Genomic DNA, 22,423 nt, shown 5'->3' with positions numbered 1-22,423 from the left:
AGTTCCAACCCTCCTGCTGTGGGCAGCAACACCTTCACACCTTCAACTAGACCAGGTTGCTCAGAGCTGCATCCAACCTGGCCTGGAAAATCTTCAGAGACGGTACATCCATAACTTCCCTAAACAACCTATTCCACCTTAGCTTATAATAAGATCTTATTATACACAGTCATCACAGAAGAGCTATTGAGATTATTGCACCTTATAATAACAACTTAGTAACTTTTAATACAAAATTTAAAAACCCAGCGGTTCACTGGTTCAGACATGACATTGATTTTAGGAGAACACTGCTCCCAGCTTTCTCACTCAAAATACGTAATTTCTTTATAATTCTGCTTAGTGCAATAACTGTATTTGGTAAATAGAGTATAAAGAGTATAAAGCCAAAGATGAGATCACACAGACAAACTAAAGAAATATTTTAATCTCAAGTAACTTCACAACATAGATCAAAAAGTCAGTGTAAATAAGCTCACTCTGTAGTTTACACTGTTACTCTCTTATCTGAATCTGATGTAGTTCAAGAGTATTCAATTTGTAATCTGAGGACCAATCTCAGCCTTGCAGTGATAGGCCCTTTTCCACCATGGTTGCTCATGAGCAAGAGAACCAAAGTCACACAGAGAGACCATTCTCAGCTTCTAGGTTTAGAATTGGGCATCACTTGCATCTCAAGGCTGACCTGTGGGGCTATCCTGTGCAGAGCCAGGAGCTGAACCCGATGGGCCTTATGGATCCCCTCCAACTCAGGATATTTTATGATTCTCAGGATACATGGAGAAGAGCTATAGAAGAGAAGAGCTCATTCCACTCCTTATGAAGAAGAGCCACAGCTCATTTGTCTAAACTGAGAAACCTCTGCAAGAAGAGGGCAACCAGAGGTAGACTCTATGACAGAACTCACGCCCCAGAACTCCGTTAAGATCCAAGCACGGAAAACGATACAGGAGAACAGAACCACTTACATGGCAACACTTTTCACATGAAGAGTGTCTGCACTACACACATTATCAGCTGGCATGGCCCCGTAAGTAAGAGAGCACAATCACAGACAAAGGCTGTGGTAGAGCCAAACAGAAAAAGTGGATGTGCAAGTGCTCTTGCTCACTAATACTTGGGAAAACAACACAAAGAAAAGAACAGCTCTGTAAAGAAGCAAAAAGAAAGCAAAAAAGCAAAAAGAAAAGTAGCTACCAGTGGTGAAGGAAAGATAAACTCCAAACACAAAACTAAGGAAACAGATCTTGATGTTTTAAAGTTTGCTCAGGTAAAATTTCCTGTATTGCCATCTCAAGGATGCTACATAGTAATGGAAAGTGCAGATCTGTAAAAAGAATCCACTACCCAATTGAAGTCTAACAAACATGAAGAGCTTGAAGAAGAAAAATATCCTCATTATCTAAGTCAAGGCTCCAATATTTGGCAAGACCTCAGCGAATAACATCCTAAATGACCTACTCATAATTAAAAGTAAAAACAACTCTCTGACTTAACTTACAGTCACAGAAGAATCACTGAACGCAACAAAGGAGTGAATGCATAATCTCAACACTACTTTGAGAGACCTCATTTACACAGTGACACAAGCACCTTTCCAAAAAGTTAGAGAAAATGTATCATCACATAGAAGTAGATATTTTCATTTGACTCCAATCCTCTACATACATGCAAGTACTGTCCCTATATTTTTTCCTAGGATCCCAAGTAGTGGTATTTTCAACCATCATTTTATTTCCATAATAAACTTCATTCATTGCAATGCATATAGTAGCCCATATGACACAAAAAGCACAAGTAAGAGTTTCATGGATTGACATGAATTCCATCATTCTGTTTTATCACTGTTGGGCAAGTGCATGTATATCAAAGTTTAAAGTCTATACACGGGAGAGATTTATCATTTAGTCATGGGTAACAAATGGCTAATCAACATATACTCAGATCACTATGCATTAAGACCACTGATGTATTTGTTTCCATATGAGCAATTTATTTTGGAATAGATTCTTCCTACACTTAAAGGCAGAAATTGTTTCCAGCAACTAAAGGGAGCAGTAAGCTGTGAAGACTTGCTACATTCTGTAAGAGGGGGTTGGGGAATCACTAATCCTCAATTTTAGAAGTGAGACACAGTGATTGACATGGTTTTGATGAAAACTTTTGAGCATGAATGACAAGCCTAAAAAGAGAGCATGGTATTAGAGAAAAAGCAATCTGTTTCAAGACAGTTATCTGATCTAGCTGCTTTTCTGCCTGTTCTGCTCCAGTGCCAGGGCAAGATTCTCTCTTATCTCCAAGAATGCTGCTCCTTCTTGTAAGATTTAGTGCATCCTGTGATACAGTGGGCTCACTCATAAGCACACAACTGCTCTCCTGACTTGTTCCAGGCAGCAGGCATGTTATTTGAAAACAACTTGAAGAGCAGCTTTCTTGAGCACACGCCTTCTCAGAGTCCCAGTATGGTGCTACTACCATGCTACACTTCAGTTCCCTCCAGTCCCAAAACACAGCAAAGACCAGGTAATATTACAGAGCAGCTGACAAAATGATTAACATCTGCTTTCTGAAAAGAAAAGTCAAAATCCTGAGGAATACAGACAGCAGGATCCTTATGTTGGTCAATGACATTATAGTAAGCATAGTAATGGGTTAACAACAGGAAGACCAATTTGTAGGTGTAAAGAAAAAAACAAGAAAAGCTGTAGGCCTGGCCAAGCCTTAAGTGACAGAATAAGCAGCAGCACTATGGATCTTCAAACCCCAAAATCAAGCAGGTGGACTGCTCAATGAACCTAAGCCTGAGTACAGCAGTGTTATGTGCCTACACTCCAGCGGTATCAACCACGTGCTCCAAGGAAACAAGGTCACACAGATTTTCCTAGAATGCTCCCTAGAACTGCAAGATGCCTGTCACTTGGCAAACCTTCCAGACACTATTCACCCTGACAGCTGTGACAATTTGACCAGGAGACACTAAACTAAAAAGCTTGTAATGAACAAGGAAATCTGGTATCTTAAGGTTGATTTTGTACTTTATATACCCCACTGAAATTAGGAGCGAGGACTGGATTTCCCAATGCTGCTTCCAGCTCAGTTTACATCATATACCTACTGACTCTGAAGATGTACTGAAACCCTAGGTAAATGCTGGGATGTTCTGAAGACTGTTGACAACAAAAAAACAAAAAGTCTAAATATTAAATGAGTTGTAAATAAAAGTAAAATCCCATTAACTGCTGTAAAATCAGCAACTGTGATATAATTTAAACATTTAGTAAATTGAATAATTACCCATCTTTAAAACATTTTCCTGATTCATTCTATTGTCCTCTGATCACAAGAAGAGAATGAACTTTCAAGAATGGGATAACGGATTGGAACATATGCCATATGCTTAATCCAGCTATTCATCCAATTTTGTTTAACTCTTACTATTTATACACTAAATGGAAAAATCAACTTTTGATCTCCCACAGCTTGGTATCTACCATATGGACACACTCTACGTTAAAAAAAAAAAAAAAACAACGCAGGGCCTGCTAACTCAACTAAACTCAAAAGGCTCCATAGCAGCATTTGCTAGACAAGAATCCACATAACAGACAAACTCCACATTGAATTTCACAGTAGCTAATTCAAACATCTTGCCTGCTAATGAACAGTAATAATTTCATGGGTGGCAAAAATCATGTTTATTATAGGGTTTCAACAAATTGCATCAGGGCTAAAAAAAAAAAATAAAATCTTAAGGGCAACAACTGTCTGTGGTCCTTTGCAATGAAAGATATAAAATGCTGGCATTAAAAAGCCAGTTATTCCTGGGAATGATGCTGTGGTGACCAGGTAGAAGTACTGGTAGTGCTGAAATCAGGCTCAGCACAGAAGTATTTTAGAAACATGTTGAAGAAAGCCAAACACCACTTTCTTGGGTTATCACCATGCTAACAGCACTAAGTATATAATATAATAATAGTTGATTACAGTCTACAATTTTCTGGAAAATCCATTTATATCTTAAAATCCCCACCATTTATTTTAGTTTTTAAAAGTAAGGTTCATCTAATTATTTCCCTGAATTTACTGGAGTAAGTTTTTTTAAAAAAGGGAAAAAAAGGGTTTGAAAGCTCTAAGACAGAAGCTTCTCTAAACAAAGCCTGTATGAATAATAAGAAAGAAAGTACAGCAGCAACCTGTCCCAGAGAAAAAAAAATGCAGGTTTAATCTAAGTAGGCATATCTACATCTATGCTTTGTATTTGATTACTTTGCTAATATAGTTAATATCAATTCAGTAGAGACTCAAAGTAGATAACTATTGAAACATCTTGTTTTCTTACTCTTAAGCTACTTATTTATTAGCAAAGAACTGACTTTTTTATTTTTAAGCAAGCCAGTATTAGCAGCTTCATTTCCAGTCAAAGGACAGCAGTCCCCATGCAAACTAAGTTGAAGCATACAAAAGGGTTTAAAAAAAAGTGTTGTGGGAACTTGATGACGTACTGTATAAATACAGCATGTGCTAATTTGTTTCAAGTTATTAGACAGGACTTTCTACTGCAGAATTCAATGGAAATCCTGCCAACGTAGCAGGAACTGCAAAACAACAAAGTATCAAAACATATTCCTGGATAGACATACATCCAGTTGAGAATCACATATTTTAATATTAATTGTTCCAGAATAAAATTCACCTTCTTCTGACATAACAGCTCCATTCAGAAACTACTAATGAAGGCTGTACCATCATTAGTACCTTCCCAGGCATTTCCCTTTGTAGCATTTATTGTCTGTAATACCCATCTGAAACTATGTAAGTTCTAATCACGCCCCAGCACCTTACTATGTTTATTGATCAAGCAGACCTCAGGAAAAAAGAATAATAAAAAGGTAGTCCACTTATGGTTTCTTAGAAAAAAGATCTGCAATCTTTTTGGGATGCTTACTATGAAGGTCAAAGACCAGGGACAAATACCACCTGTGGACAAGGTCACTGTACACCAAATGTAGACATTTAACACTGGCAGGGGAATATGAGAAACCTCACTGTGTTAAGCATGTATCAATTCCCTTTTCATAAGTAAATGACTCTAGCCCACAATACCATCAATCCACACCTGCACTGGTATTAAATACCTCACCACACAATTTGTTACTTCAATTTTAAAGCATCTTAAGCCTTCTTAGCTCTTAATTTTAGTAAGCATCAGTAAAAGTCAGCATATTGAAGAACCTAGCTCAGCACTTTTTCTTGTAAACTCAATAGTAACCAGAGAAGGTCACTGTATTGCTGAAATGCTTTCACCACCAGCTGATGACAAGGTTTATCGGGCATTAAAGGCATCCTGTGTTGCCATTACTAATTCTGACTCTTCTGCCAATCCACTTAAATCTGTACCCTTCCACACAGGTACAGAACTGCACCACAAAAAGGAAAGAAGTTGCCTTTTGGCACACCATGCCAAGTAGATCTTGAGGCACTAAGTTCAGCATTATAGTATTTGCTTCCTATCCTACAGTCAGCAGTTATTTAAATACCAACTTGGATTCTATTATTTTTTAACATATTATAATATTGTGTCTCTCTCTGTAAACGACTTCAATTTTTTACAATTAACATTTCTGAGTTCCCTACCTGTTTTAGCATAAAGTCTGCAAAAAGTAAGTAAAACCATCTTAAGCTTAAATGACTTCCTAAAATATTTAACTCCCTGTTTCAGTTAATTTCTAAATAAAGAAGAAACTGACTAAGACATTGAGCACAAAAGCCTTTTAAATAGATGTGGGTTTTTTTAGTTATTTTGTATTTAATAACCTTTTCTCAGTGTTTTAAAGTTCTCTATTTTTTAAATTCTGCAATACTCATCACAATATTTTTTGTCTACAGTGAAAAGCAACTAGCTTATTTTTAACTTCCCAACTGCTTTTTTCCCAATTTAAACAGAAGACACTTAATTATGTTTGAGGCTGTCCCTCCATTAGAAAAGCAAAAATAATGCGTATTTATTCAGTAACAGGTACTGAAAACTCTTTTCCAGGTTTAGGAACCTATGATTTGGTAATTGTACATAAATCACCACTGCAGAACTTAGGCACAGCAATGGATAGGTAACTCCTTCCATTGCTTGTTATCACATTCTTAAGCCAGTCACTGTAGACCAGCCGTGATTTTGAAGAACTTGTAGGTAGTCTTTACGAAAACTCTGCACTAAGAGCTACTTACTTTCTTACCTCACTATTTGTCAATTAATTAACATGAAATACTCAAAATGCTAAGAAAACGGAACATTTCAATCAAAGAGGCAAAAGAAGCTGTTGAAATGCAAGCACTGTCATGCCAGAGAGAGTTTTGCATCATCTGCAAGTGCTGCACAGAAACCAGTAACAAAAGCTCTGCTGTTTCATGGGGTGTTGCAAACGCTTTGACGTAGCACAGTAAAAGCTGCTGAAGTGGTACTGTGAAAAGTCCGTGGAACCACAGTACCTGGATTACATTGAGACAGACACCAGGCACTGCAAAGCTGCACAACCAACAGTCCTGACAGAAATGCCAGACACCAAGTGAAGCGTTGTGAGGTAAAAGCAGTTGCTTGGAGAACAAAGAGCAAAATGAAACTGTATTTCTGATTGCAGTCAAAAATATTGTAATGGGAATTACACACCTGACAGAATGAAAGGAATACAAAACATAAACCCCAAAACTAGAGATTAGCAAACACCTAAACCACTGAGTACAGAAACGGTACTGATCATATAGAACTCACTAAGCAAGTTGCATGCAAGCAGAAATTACGACTCTGTAATGTCTCTGCCTGTAGAGAGGTCCTGAGATAAACAAAAATCCAAAAATAACCCCACTAACATCAAAAGTACATCTTGTAAGAGCACACAGGAGATCCTTCCATTGGGTCATGCTTTTGTACTTTTTGTGCTCAACTCTACACACACAAACAGTAAGCTTATCCTAAATTGTACCTCTCAAAACAAACCTTTAATCCATGTAAAATATAAACTCACAGTAAGTACTTCAACATGTAAATTGCTAGTTACATTTGAATTGCTGATGATCCAGACTTTGACTAGACTTACAAATTACATCTATCTTTCCAAGACTTTAAACCTTACTTCCTTACCTCACAGCAGCCGTAAGATCCTCCCAGAAAGCCTATTACATTATGACTAAAGTCTAGGTTAACACCAATATTGTAACAGTAGGATTTTAACTAATGCTTTTTGTGTTTTATTTATCATTTGTCCCTGTGCTTGCACCTCTGCGTTGAGAACATAACTTCCTATATGGTTACTAACAGTGAAATACACTAGAGGCACCAAAGACTGCTGAACCAAAGTCTGAAGTTTTGTGAGTTTGCCATGATCCACAAACAAAAAGAGCAGGAACTTGTACTGAGAACATGCCTAACTAACAGAGGTAGCTCACTACATTAAACCCTCTCCCCTAGACACAATCTTCTTCAAGTATCAGAAAGCCTTTGACAGACAAAAGGAGCTTTCAGTTATTTGGAACAAGTAACATGGTATTTTTAAAGAGGATACACTAATGTCTCCTACATTTTGTAATATTTCATTTTTTTGTTTTGGGGGGAAGGAGACAGAGGATGCTTTCTAAAAAATAACTTCAAGAAACAATCCATTTCCAAAACTTGTAACATTTAGAAATCATACAATAAAGACATTCTTTAAAGAAACTTGGAGTATCTAGGAGATGGGGATATTAAGCTACTTTGCTTAACAATGCCGAACAGAACAGCCTGCAGGCGTCTTCCTGCTGTGACCTTCTATTATTAACAAACACATTGTTCCAGCAATAAATACACTGAAGCCCCACAGCCCAGAGATGCACCAGCAACCAAGGCTGTCATTTTATTGGGAAAAATAACAGCAAAGGAAAGGCCAGGAAAGTTAACATGGAACAGAGATATGTGTATTATTCTTCCTCCAGGGGATACACAACAATTTGGAAATAGTGACTAAAACCAGTATTTTTGGAACCTACTGCTCAGACAAAATCCAAGGCCTACGACAATCGTATTTTTCTCCAAAAATTTCTCAGTGCAAAATCACAAGTATTGTAGAGTTCAAAAATAATCATGCAACAGAATCATGCTTCCCATTACCCAATCTCAACTGTTTCTCAATTTTGACGTGTTAAAGAAACCTCACATGCCAAGGATTACAAAAACAACATTACTAAGTGATTCAGGTAGAGAAAAATAAAATCTCTACAGTGTATAAAAAGCTGTTTCTTCCTCCTTTGCAGATCAGAATTTTAGTATTCCAATTAACACCATAAATGCATTAATGTAAGAAGTTCACAGTAACTGTAATTTCTCACAAAGTATTATCTTGCAGCTAACTATATGGCAACTTCCCTTTAATCATCAGATATCCCTTTAAATACATAGCTTGCCTACTTCCTAATTACTATATGGCCTTTGCCCTGTCTTCCCCCAACCAGTCATCCTCTCACAAAGAAAATATAGTTTGCCACACAGCAAAATAATGATAAAACTATTGTAATGCTACATCCCTACTATTTTAATTTCAACAAATACTATGTGAAATACTTGGCTTTTGCCTTTTTTTTTTGTCAGCCATCATAAATTTAAACTTTCCTGGTTTCAATGAATAATTAAATTTTCAAAAAGTGCAGGTAATTAAGACTACCAAAAATTAAAATTGAGTAAGAAGTCAGCAATTACAGACTGCATGTATTTTACCAGATCTGCAAGGGACTCTAATTAAACACATATTAATTGCCCTAATCTTCTTAGGCAAGTAATAAATTGGAAGAGCTGATTAATGCACTGGATTTAGTTCAGCCTGTTAAATCTGACAACCTGGCAAAGGAAGACTATCTTGAAAAGCTCTTTTAGCTAAGTAATTGGAATTTTACTCTCAGTAATTTGCCATTCCATAATAAGAGCTATTTAGTATATTGACTCTTCATCAGTGTTTTTTTCTAAATACATACTAGTTATACTAAAACAGTACCATTATGCTGCTCATAAAGATTATGAAAAATTATGAACTTTGACCTTTATTGTCCATCAAAAGACACTTTCACTCTGAACACAAATTAATGTATTTTCTTGTAGGCAATAAATCCTAATTAATTTTAATTCTAGAAGCTGCTAATAACATTTTAGAAAGTCCATATGGACACATTAAGCCCTCTACACAATTCATAAAGCCAGCAACTAAACCAGTTTTCAATATTAAATAACTGCTGATGACTGCTGGGATACAATGAAACACTAGTATTCAAAGAGCTTCAATCTCTTATTTCTTTTTTATCTATTTATGCAAACACTTCTGCCATACACATGACAAGAGAGTGTAACATTTTTGTAGTATCAGCCATGCAAAAAAAATAGAGACGTTTGGAAACCTCCAGGCAGATATTTTAAAGGTCTGATATCTCCGACACAGTTGGTTACTCCTAGGTTATAACATGGAAAAATGCATCAAGTTTCACTTAAAAGTAAGCAGATGTAGGTGAACAACAGAAAAAAAAAATCTCCCTTGCTAAGGAAAAAAACAGCAAGTGAAGAATAGAGAATCAGCAATTTTTATACTTGAAAAATGTTTTAAAGTCTTCCATGAAAGCTGAAACAGCTCATCTGTCCTAGAAAATGAGGAAGTCTATAAAGTCTTTCACATGAAGAAGCTTAGAAAGTCACGTGTTCCAAATCAAGCTCAGTCAGAAACCCAATCCTAAACAAAAATACCTAGCTGCCATCAATTTTCATTCTGTAGTCCTCAGAGCTGACATTCCATACTACTCTTGTAGAACATGTAACTTTCATGATGTACATTAGAAATTTGTTCCTCTTCTGTTAGAAAAATCTAGTGATCACATACCTTGAAAATCAGTCACAGTGAACCTGAAACTTATCCTTTGTTCCCTAAGTGTAGTATCAACTAAGGAGTCAGCCAGACATAAGTTTTGAGCAGCAATATGATTTTCACAACTGAGCTTTAACACTTATAATACCAAAAAGTTGATCAGATAATACTAGAGGATTGATAAGCCATGGAAGGAGACATGAAGGTACCCCCCAGAGCTGTCAAACTCAGATGCCTCAAATATTTCCTACCCATTTTTCATGATGCAATGCAATTTACTGCATATCACTGAGGCCCCTAGCACAGGAGAAATCCTTTACTGTGAGCGTGGTGAGGCATTAGAACAGGCTGCCCAGAGAAGCTGTGGATATCCCATTTCTGGAAGAGCTCAACGCCAGGTTGGCTGTGGCTCTGAGCAACCTGGTCGAGTGGAAGGTGTCCCTGCCCTAGGCAGGGGTTTGGAACTTGATGATCTTTAAGGCCCCTTCCAGCACAGGCCATTCTATGATTCCATGACTGGATACACAGGTGGCACTCAGTTTGAACTCTCATCCTCAGCAGTCTTCATGAAAGAAACAGTACTCTGCCATCATGATATTGAGTGTAAGTAGGTGGTATAGACCTCTTCCATTGGTTGTGTATTACTTGCAAGGAAAGGGCTGGGGCTTGTGCCTGAGGCTCCCATGTACAACCACAAGAAATCATCAGTAGAAAACCAATTCCAACTACTTTCCAGCTGATGGCATTCATCATTTAAAGATCTGTTAGACTTGTTAGCTGAACTGAGATTATGAGAAGAAACTCCATATCTGAACTTGAAGTCTCTAACACAGAAGCCTTCAAGGCTTATGAAAAGACACATGATGAGAAAAGCCCTCAAACTTCAGGATTTGCATAACTGAAAGTAAAACAGAACTGGAACGCTAAAAACTCCTCAATTTCCTAGCACAGTGTCAGTTTAGCACTGCTGAACATAAACTTAAGTTTGAAATATGACAAATACTCAGCTTGTGATTTGCCTGCGCTCCATTTCATTGCTTGAGAAGACACACCACAGCATTATCAGTGGCAGAATAGTTTGTCATAAATCATAGAAACTGAACAGGGAAAGCCACTGAATATTAGTTAAATGAGAAAATGGACAGTGAGAGTTGAAAAGCCCTTGGTGAAAAGGAACTATTCAGATGACAGGATATGCTTCATCTGTCAGGAGCAACAAGTCAGTGACTACAACTTCTGGTCCAGAAGATGCTGGGTTCTGTCTTGCTTGAAAGAAAGAAAAAAAAAACTAGAAAAGCAGAATTCTGACAGAAGTTCCTATCTTTTTTTGTGTAATTTTTTGCATTTTTGTAACACATTACAAAAAAAACCCTTTAAACCCCAAATTAAATTCTGAAAATAATAAAAAAATATTTTAGAGCAATGAGTTAAATATGCGGATTCTGGAAAGTACACGGGAACAGAGAGCATGAAGTCATTTAAACCAAAGCATCTATTAACGTCTAGTTTCAGTTCAACAGACTACAATATCTTCTGGTAAACTGAAATCAATTAAAAGCTAGAACCTGCATTTTGTAAAGCAAATCAAAAACACAGAGACCTTGTTTTCTGCCCTACACTCTCTAACAAAAAACCCCACAATCCAAAACCTAATTGTGATAAAAATAAGTCCACATTTATCTTTTCGGCACTTTTCTACCATCTTTCCCCATATTTATGTTATGCAGGCAGTACAAAACTTAACTTCAGCATTTCCTGTCAACATTAAAACCTAAAATCCTGACAAGCACATGACAAAGTCTTGTGGTTGAAGATGCTATGTATTTAAATTTTCATGATATCACACTTTCCAAATGTTACAAGCATACAAATCAAACGTATGTTCTTACTGTTGCCAAAGAGCTTTCTAGAAAAAAAAAAAAAAAAAAAACACCTACAAGATATCCAGTTTGCATTGACTTAGCTCTCATTTTCTGCACATATCTGAACTTCGCTCTTTTGCCCCTTGAAATTGAAGCCTAGAAAAAAAATGTTGTTGAAGTGATTTCCATTAAATTCTTTAACGTTTCCCAAGTAATATTTGCAAGCCACAGAGACTGATAATGAACTACCATTCCCCTCTCAACAGCTTTTTCAGTGTCTCTGCACTCTAATTAGACGCGGAGTCTCTACTAAAAGTAAGTTCTTTTGAAATGCATGCTTCTGTTATTACCTAAATGTTTCAGGTCTTATTGTTATTATAAAAGTAGCAAAGACTTCTGTATATTTCACTTAATTATGCTTGTCCTTAAAAAAGGTAAATGTCATTGGACTTAAATCCATTTTTCTCTCCATATATCATATTAAAACACTTATCACTTCAGAAGTTACTACATTATTTTTAAAAAATTGACAGTTCTCTTCTAAATTTTAATAACTTTGTTCATTTTTCTTTTTAAGACATATGTTTTTAATTCCAGTGTTTTGCATAACTGGTGAATCACAAAATGATATTCAGGCATAATGCTGAATTCTGTGCCAATACATAACTGTCTTTAGCTTTAGCACAATTAATGAAGTACTCAAAGGTAAACAGTAGTAATATTTCCTATATGACACAGAATTTGAGTACAGACTGTAATCTTCCCTCCTTCAGGTTCACACATATAGACAAGGGGTGTCAGACAGAGGGAAGCACAACAATAATCCTGTAATACCCAAGAATAATCCCGAATCCTGGGCTGCATCAAAAGCACCATGGCCAGCAAGTTGAAGGAGGTGATTCTGCCCCTTCTGCTCTTGTGAGACCCCACCTGAACTGCTGAGCACAGTTCCACTGCAACATAAGGACATGGAACTGCTGGTGCAAGTACAGAGGAGAGCCAGAAAGTCGATCAGAGGACTGGAGCACCTCCCTTACAAAGACAGGCTGAGGAAGCTGGGGCTGTTCAGCTGGCAGAAGAGAAGGTTGGGTGGAAACCTCATTGTAACCTTTCGGTTTTTAAAGGGGCCTACTAGGGAGCCAGAGAGGGACTCTTCATCTGGAACTGGAGCAAAGGGACAAGGAGCAATGGGTACAAATTGAAAGAGGTTAGATATTAGGGGGAAACTCTTTACTGTGAGGGTGGTTAGACACAGGAACAGGTTGCCCAGGGAGGCTGTGGGTGCCCCACTCCTGGCAGTGTTCAAATCCAGGTTGGATAAGGCCTGGAGCAACTTGGTCTAGTGGGTAGGGACTAGATGATCCTTATGGTCCATTCCAACCCCTTAACATTCTGTGATAATAGAACACACCGCCAAAAACTGGCAGGGCTGTGGGATGAAGGAACTAGCAAAGTCTAGCCTTGTGTGTTTTCTACAAGAAATTCGTACATCTACAGCACAAGCAACAGAGGCTCAACTAACATTAAAATATTCAAAACCTTTCTACTTGGATATTTACTATACAATTTCACTTGTGTTTAAAGCTATTCTAACTAATTGTTTTAAGCACTCATTTGAGACATCTCAATGCAGCAATATGACTTTTCTCCTCCCCCATGGAACAGCTCCTCACATCTCCAAAGTCCAGAGCTCCAACAGAGCACTACCAAGTTGTGTGTAAATTATCACCTTCAGACAGTTTGATGGCAAGTTAATTTTTGCTATGACAGACCAATCTTTCAAGGAGGCTGTTGAGGCTTCTTTAGAATAGTGATTCACCTTAGCTCCTCACATAAATTTCTGTTGATTAAGTGCACACATGCATCATCTCTAGTGTGCATATACACAGAGATCTAGTCTTCCAGTATGCAGAACTCAGCAGTTAGAAATCTTGAGAAAATCCAACAATCGCAAATTTTAAGAGACAAAACCCATCTGACTTTGTACAAAGATATCAGAGACCACCACAAATCTCATTAATTTCTACTCCATCTGCAAGACGTTTTCTCAACACAGAACTGCAGAAACTCACTTCTGAAGATACACTGCAACAAATTCCCTACTCAACAGCAGGATTCAAAGAATAAATGTGGCAGATGCCAAGCAATTTCTTTAAATGCACTACTGCAAGGCAACCTTATATAATGATGAGAAGGATTATAAGAGAACATGAAGGAAAGATACAAAATTAGTTATCTTGCAACGAGGTAAAGAAAACTTTTTGTTTGGCAAGTGACCTGCAAATTAATATTTTTTGTAGGCTATGTTCTAACTATTTCAAAATACTGTAAAATGAAAATCATTTATTGCCTGCAGTCATATGATTGCAACAAGGAAATATTAGAAACCCAGTATACAAATTCAGTCCAAGTTTTACTTTGTATCACAATTATATGTTTACACTGTTAGGATCCAACATCCCATTGTAAACTTACTTTTGTATTACATTCTGTAAGCTGAGCATCATACCCAGTTCACTTTTCATCTTTTCTCTGTTGACACGGCACTCAGCCAAATAGCGGAGAGCCTGAAAGAAAGAGGACCACAGCAGATCAGCAACACATCCAGCACATTATCAGCCATTTCTGTTAGTGCACATCTGCAAAACAGTCACAGAGGCAGTTCTAGTAAGAAGAGAAAGAATTATCATCTACTCTGAACATTAAAAATTTATTTTATTTTTATAAATACACAGAAAGCACAGAGTATCTAATCTATGAGAAAAGGCTGAGACTGGGTTTGCCTATACCAGCTGAGAGGCTAGGGGACAATTTAACAGCTACACAAGAAGCCTTTACAAACACGGTCGAGCCCAACTTTCCTCTACAGCAGCAAAGGAGGAACAGCCACAAACTGTAGCTTGGGAAGCTCAAATCGGGTACTATAAAAAGCTTTTTTCCTCTGAAGGTAGTACAACACTGGAACAGATGGCCTAGTGGAACTGCAGAATGAACGAGACAAAGCTACAACTGACCTGATTGAGTGCTGGTGACAGTCCCAATTCAAACAGGAAACTGAAGTGAATGTCTTCCAGAAGTCCCTTCCAATAAACATCTATGTGACCTGAGATCTAAAGCAATTTTTATATATGATGCTTCCAGTATAATTTCCATCAATTTTGTGGGTTCCCCCAGCACTAGGAAACCTCAAGTTCCTACTCTCCACAAAAAGAGGTCTAACATATGTATAAGTTTTTGAAGACTAATTGCAATTTCATCATTCTGTGCAGGAAGAAGAATACAAGCAGCAGCAAGCTTCTTAGCTTACTGTGACCTAAACTGGGAAATTACACTTATTTGTTACCCAAGGTTTTGTTTACTTGACTTTCAAGGTAGAGTCTTTGCACCATTTTACACTGTTGACCCCAGCTGCTAACTGTATATTCATATGATCCTCCTAACATAAGGCTCTTCCAATTCAAATGTCAGTCCTTCTTTTCATGAGACATCTCTCTATTGTTTGTGCTGAGAAAGTTTTCTTAGAAGGAGCCTCCAAAGGTGTTTTACTGATGTAGGTACAAGAACTGCACTTGAAAAATCCTGCAATACACAAATACAATGATTTGTAAAATGGGGTTTGTGACACAAGGTTTAGAAGCGCACCAACTCTTTATATATACTCATGTAGTAGCTACACTGCACAGCAACTGCTTTAAAAATAACATGCTCCTTAATCCCTTCAGAAATAGAGTACTAATCGTTGGGGTTTGTTTTTTCCAAGTCATCTTCAGCACGTACCAGGAAAAATTCACAAGACTGTTTAACTGCCTATTAAGAAACTCTGGCTGATGTCTGGCATGATAAGAACTTTAGATGAGATTTTTGTTATTTCCTGATGCGGACCAGTATCAATAGTTGCAGCTTATAAATGTTGTATATCTATTTATTATCTTACTTTTCAACTATAGGGAAACAACTAAATGATAGCTCTCAACTAACTTGCATGCCATGAAATGTATCCTTGCTGGTGTAACAAGTTTCTCATTTTTATTCTGGCAATTCAGTAAAAGTGCAACTCAGTTGGACAAAGAAAAACCTATTCTCTCAACAGCTAATTTTTTAGTCATAGCTCAAACAAGACCAAAGTCATGAGACCAACTTAACTGACCCAACTTTTCAACACTAGGAAGTTCCCATTCCTCCTGCCTCCCATGGGAGACACAAAGGTCTGAACCTTCAAAGAACTGAGATCATTTACACTTACTAAATTCAATATACTGCAAGTGTAGGGAAAGTTATTGTTGTGAACTCTGGCTCAGGCTCTGTTCAGCTGAACACTTACCTGTGTTAGCTTTAAGGCTCACATAGGTAAGTTCATCAAGTAAGTTCATCATAATGAATAAGGCTACCTGCATACTTTAATATAAAATACACTGCTGCCAGTCGTAATAAACAGACACCTTTGATGGGTTTTATGTGAAATTTTAAAGTAGTTCCTTAACTTCGGTGTCCTATTTTATAAAATTTTAGTCCAAATTTAAGAGGGGAAAAAAGTAGTATTGCCTGTGTTATTGCTGATTTTTAAAATTTAAATCATTCAAAACTTCTAACATTTGAAGTACATCATAAAGAATTTCTGAAATCAAGACTAGAAGAAAACAGAAATAGAAATATATAGAAAATATATAGGACTTCTTCATCAGATACACAGAAACGACTGAGCTGAAACTGCGCATGGGGAGGAAAACACCCTCCCTGAAAAGTTGTATAACACATCCAAGAAGTTAAATATGGAATTATTACAATTTCTGCAGATTATTACAATTTCATGTACAGGAATTGCTGAGTAGTACAAGAAGAAATTTAAAGTCAGTGCTACACATCCTTTTATTAGGTACACATTTAATGGAACATCATTACATTTAATGATTCCCATTCAAATCGAAGCACTTTTTGATCAATAGGAAGACTACAAAAACAAAATTACTTTTCAGGGTGGAAAAATACAAAACATGAAGTCTAAAAAGCTGCCAGAGAAGACATTTAAACCTTCAGAACCTAAGCAGTTCAAGAACTCATGAACACAAGGAGTATGAGGAGCAGATCAGAACATGTTTCCACAGTAAACTGTGAACCATTTCTCATTGCAGCCATGTCCTGGCCTCCTCTAAATCCTGATTCTTAATCCACTCTAACTGTAGGTTATCACTGCATGGAACAAGCCATGTGCCTCCATCCTCAAGGAGATTTCCTTTCAACACAACTTGAGTACTATCTACAGCTATGGAAACACACTGCAAACTGGGTTAGTCCTCATCACTCTTGACAAAGCCAGTCCTTTCATGTAGAAGTAATTTTTATAGCATTATCAGACACTGATTTGTCAATCTCATGCAGGCAGTGAGAATACACAGCCCAACAAAACAAAGGAAGGAAAAAGACAGTGGGACATCCAAACAAGAGCTTCTTTTAAGTCCACAGCCTAAGGAAACTACACTGGGAAGAAAACCAATGCAACACACTCCCAAGAACAGTAAACTCAACTCTAAATGCTGTGGCAAGGCTAACTTAAAAAATAACTAGCAGCACACAGGTTTCCTGCCTTATGGGACCTCCCTCGCCAAACTCGAAATCAGCATCATCAAAGTCATTTAATGAAGTCCACTAATATCCACTAGGAAAGCAACACAAATGAAAAACAAAGAATTATGGTACAGAGAGGTTTCAGTGATATAAAGGATATGTAAACTTGCATGTAAAAGCCAGAGGTCTTTGTTCTTCTACATCCTTTACAATTCATTAATGACATAAAAAAGAGCATCACATAAGTATCAGTAACTTAAAATCTTAGAAGTCTAACTCAGCTCTTGAAATTACTAAATTCTGACTTTCATTTCTCCCATTTCTAAGCAAGAAATACATTTTTAAAGCTAATATTACAATTCAGGATATGAAATCAGGACTTCAGCATTTATGATTTAGAACGAGAAGAAACAGGCAAAAGCTGAAACAAGTTGTATGAGACATTGACAGATCTGGGGTTGGTTGGTTCTTCTGGTTTTGAGAGGGTTTTGTTTGTTTTTAATACCACGAGGCCGGTCAAACGCTGGAACAGTGTGCCAGAGTGGCCATGGAAGCTTCATCCCTAAAAGTGCTCAGGATCAAATAGACACAACCATGAGCTGTGATCTGAGCGCACCTAATTGGGGCATGGGATTGGACTACATCACCTCAGGAGGTTGCTTCTAACATAAGATATTCTATGACTGGATTTTGATTTTTATTATGTGAATATCAAATCATTGTCCATATTTACCAAGCTCTAGGACTTCATCTTAACAAAGAGATTTAACAGTCCTTATCTCCCTCCACACAAAAAGTCAAATAGTTGCATTAGGGAAAAAATGCAAAGTAAATTAATATCTTTTAAAAAATCCCCTGGAACAATGTGTCATTTTTGAAATACACGGTTTTAAAAAAAAAACATATATAATGAGTATCAACATAATCAGGCTTTTTTTTTTTCACATTTTTACTTGTTTAAACAAATTGTTTAAACAGTTTTGTTTGTAAACTGTTTGTTTAAACAACTTGTTTAACAAAGTTTAAAAATGCCCTACGAACACAGAAATTTATCTCCAGAATACTTACTAGTAAAGCTGAATGAACAACCTGAGGGTTGGGATGGTCCAAAAACAGAATAAGACCTGGCAGGCATCCTTGATCCTGAACAATGGCCCGTCTGTTCAGCGGATCAGCTGCTAGATCTCGGAGCTGGTTAACTACAGACAGCGCATCAGGCTCCTCACTCATAGCAGAATTCATCTTTTCTGCACCATTCAAACAAAATACCTGCTGAAAAACGATTTATTACTACGATCGCAACATTTATCATCAATTAAAACATAGACAAAAAAAGCATGAAGGCAACGATTTGTTCTAAACAAAAAGGTATAAAAAAACCCAAGGACTAGAATTCATGGAAGGTGGATGGAATTGATAAGGATACAGGTCCTGAAATTTATAAACTGGAAATCTAAACTTCCTATGCAGAGCCCAGATATAGTTGGTTAATTAGGTTTTTATTTGTTTCCTATATGTTATTTCAGACCAGTCAATCTTCAAGGGACTACTGTGTGTCGGTCTTTTTTCCTTACACTAATGACAAACGTTTTCAATAAATCCAGTTTTCTCACAAGGCACCCTCACCCTAGAAGTCTATAAACATCCGTGTAAAGTTAAAAACTCAAAGTATTTTCAGAGTAGCTTTGGCAATCAAAAAAATTACAGAAAAATTAACCACAAAAGTCAACAAAATATTAACAGTGCATCAGGAACAGTGAACATTAAGCTTTTTCTTCACCTATACATCAAATAATTAGTGTCATGCCATACATTCAAAGGCAGAAAGGGCTCTAGAGGCTGAGTTGTTTTTTTCTCCTTTTCACGGGTATCCCTCGATAAAAAGAGAGCAAGCAGGTCACGCCTTGCTCCAGTCGAAGTCCAAGCCACCAGATCGATTTCAAAGGAGGCACGTGTTAGCTCGAGAGTATCGGATTGCAGAGTTGTTAATAATAACTACTTAACAGGCAACAAAAGCACAGATCTGCTCAGAAAAAATGCTAAAATCTTGGTTTAAATAAAACAGTTTCGTTGTGCCTCTGAAACTACTAAATGCTAACTGTAGTCCTGGCTTTTGCCAGTACCAACTCAGCCACATAACTTAAGACACAAAAGTGGGAATGAACACATATTGTTAATTTGTTAAATCATTCATTTTCCCCCAAATAGAAACAAATACAATTTTTAAGTGCTCACATTCTATTAACATCATATGCCAACATTACAGAGGTTTTTTCTCACTGAAGGTTGGCCTCTGAGAAACATAAATTTATCACACTCATTAAAAACAATGAGCCATAAACATGCATTCAGATTATAATTTCTGACATTTTCACATAGAAAAAATTCTGTTAACCTCTAAGTCAATGCTTCTTACTTCAGAAACAGAGTGCTAGAGTGAAAAGTACAGGCCAATAACTGGTGTCCAAACTTTCTCTTGACTATCAGAAATCAAAAAGATATCAACTGCGAGATACAGCAGCTCAACAAATACAGGTTTGTTTCCAAAGGAAAAACCTCTAAATTAAAAAAGCAAAATTTCAGCAAACAAAACCACCAAACAAATAAAGCCAAAGCAACTATGTTGAGTATTATTAACTATTTTCCATAGTACACAAAGGAACCTATTATTCAAGACTCAAAAATGAAGTCAGGTGTGGATCTGATGCTAATCAAAGTCTCTGACTTCCAGGTCTGTGTTCCAAGCATCAGATCATTCCTATAACTCTTTCCATCCTGATCATCTTTTGCCTTTTTCCTTCTAATCCTATGAAAAAAACCCACCCACAAAGCCAAGTTTTATCCCCTCCTACTCCATTAGGCTGCATTCATCTGAAGGGAGCTACAAGAGAGATGGAGAGGGGCACTTTTTACAAAGGCATATAGTGATAGGACAAGGGGTAATGTCTTTAACCTGAAAGGGGGTAGGTTTGAATTAGATATTGGAAGAAATTGCTCTAAGGATAAATGATGCATTGGAACAGGTTGCCCAGAGAAGTTGTGGATGCCCCATCCCTAGAAGTGTTCAAGGCCAGGCTGGATGTGGCTCTGAACAACTTGGTCTATTGGAAGGTGTTTCTGCTCAGAGTAGGGCGTTAGAACTAGATGCTCTTCAAGGTTCCTTACAACCCAAGCCATCAAGCGATTCTGATTCTGTTACTCCGAGACCCTTCTCCATCTCTCCTAAGCCTCAACTCCGGAGACAACTCTGAAATCCTCACCCTTCTCCATGACCTGCAACAATCAATTCCATCAAAACTCGCGCTCCTGCCCTCTTCTTGGAGTTTTTCAATTAGATACATTAAGTGGTCTTAAAAGTTATAATAAGATCTCTAGAATTCAGGAGTCCGGCAGAGCGGCGAGCCAGGTGTCTGCTCCTGTCTCCTCTTCGCAGCTGTGAGATCAAAGCCGCAGCCCGAGCTCTCTGCCGCTCTCCCCCTCCGCCCTGCGCTCTCGCCGGGGCGGCCCTGAGAGGAATCTCCACAGCCTCGCTGCCAGCCCTCCCCAGGCGGCCGAGGCCTCAGCCCGGCTGGGACCAGGCCCCGGGACCCAGCTCCCAGGCCCCGCGGCCGACGGAGACTCAGCCCCGCAGCCACCGCGCACCAGGAGCTCCGGGGTGTATTTGGGAAGCAGGGGAATCTCGGCCGCACACGCCGCCCCCTCACGGCCCTCCCCGCCGCGGCCTGTTCCCCTCCCCGGCAGGGCCGTACCGTCGCAGAAGCCGTCTCTGGGCGGACTAGCAGCTTAGCCCCGCGCCCCCATGTCCCGCGGGGCGGTGCGGCCTGCGGAGAACGGCGGGAGGAGCACGGGAAGAGGCTCGGGAAGAACCGGGGGATGGACACCGGGACGAGAGCGCTCGCCCCACCCACCGCAGCCCGCTCTGACCCGGCACCGCGCAACACCGCGCAGCGCCATTGGCGCGTACCGAGCGCGGCTCTCCGCCAATCGCGGAGTTCCTTGTTCCTGGGGGGGCGCGGTGCAGGCCGGGAGTTGTAGTCCGGGGGCTGTAGTCCAGAAACACGCCCCTCGCGCAGCTCCATTTGGTTTGGATTTTTTTTTTTTCTCCAAAGACGGTTACCGCCAGAAGTTGAATTTACTGCTCAAATAAAGCGTAGCGTGTACTGTAAAACAATCTCGTGTGAACCACACCTGATGTTGTATGGACAGAAAGTGCCCTTCTCTTGGTTCGAAACGCAAAGCGGTTATTACCCACCCCATGAGACATCGAAATTAAATTTGGTTTAATATAGAATCAAGGCATCGTTAAGCCTGAAAAAACCTCTAACAGCACCAGGTTCAACATCTTGATCCTTTACGATGGCTTGGGTCCCCATCTCTTCCAAGTCTCAAAGGTTTTCCATTTCCTCGTTCCTCCACGTCACCTTTGCACCTTATTTTAAAATGCTTGAGAAAAGTTTTCAGTAGTTTCTAAAGCTGAAACCACCCGCTAAGTAATCCTTAACTCAGCATGAAGAAACTCCCCCTGAGTTCCCCTCTATCCCGCAGGCCTCTCTGTCCCACAGCGATCCCGGCCAGCTCCTTCCCGGCCGGTTCCCACTGAGCTCCTGGCCCTCTTTTCCTCAGGGTTTTAACGAGACACAGCCGACGCCAGCCCAGGAGCCACGGCGGTGCCGCAGCCGACAGCCGCACCTCAGGGAGCCCCAGGCCGCCGGGCAGCGCTGGCAGCCACCGCTGGGGCTGCGGAGGAGCCCAGGGACAGCCCCGCAGCCCCGGACGAGCGCGGCTGCAGGCGGACACGGCAGCGCGGGCCCGGCGGTGACGAGGGAGGGCCGCTGCCGTTCCGCCTCAGAATCACGGAATCAGCGAGGCTGGAAAAGACCTCTGAGGTCACCGAGTCTAACCCGTGACCGAACACCACCTTGTCATCCAGATGAGGGCACTGAGTGCCACATCCAGCCTTTCTTACACACCTCTGGGGATGGTGACTCCACCACCGCCCAAAGCAGCCCACTGCAACGTTTAATCACCCGTTTTGTGAACAAATTCCTCCTGATGCCCAACCTGAACCTCCCCTGGCACAACTTGAAGCTGTGTCCTTTATCCTGTTCGCTAGTTATCCGGGCGATCAGACTG

At 39.1% G+C, this 22,423-nt stretch overlaps 1 protein-coding gene across 3 annotated transcripts in view; it reads right to left on the bottom strand.

Moving 5' to 3' along the window:
• ARMC1 (armadillo repeat containing 1) overlaps positions 1-22,372 on the bottom strand; it is a 34,265-nt gene extending 11,893 nt beyond the window's left edge. Inside the window, exons 1-3 of one of the 3 annotated variants that reach the window (XM_063393294.1) lie at positions 22,352-22,372; positions 18,359-18,559; positions 14,204-14,295 (exon numbers count right to left, since the gene is read on the bottom strand). In XM_063393294.1, the coding sequence (XP_063249364.1) occupies positions 14,204-14,295; positions 18,359-18,532 (266 nt within the window). In that variant the 5' untranslated portion in view covers positions 18,533-18,559; positions 22,352-22,372. Of the gene's footprint in view, positions 1-14,203; positions 14,296-18,358; positions 18,563-21,039; positions 21,237-22,351 lie in introns of those variants that run through there. The other 2 variants (XM_063393274.1, XM_063393285.1) reach the window with 2 other exon arrangements.
• Positions 22,373-22,423: the final 51 nt, after the last annotated feature.

This window comes from Prinia subflava, chromosome 1 (assembly GCF_021018805.1).
Source record: "Prinia subflava isolate CZ2003 ecotype Zambia chromosome 1, Cam_Psub_1.2, whole genome shotgun sequence".
NCBI lineage: Eukaryota > Metazoa > Chordata > Aves > Passeriformes > Cisticolidae > Prinia > Prinia subflava.
Note: the sequence above shows the minus strand (reverse complement) of the source record. Positions and strands in the feature narration are given on the sequence as shown.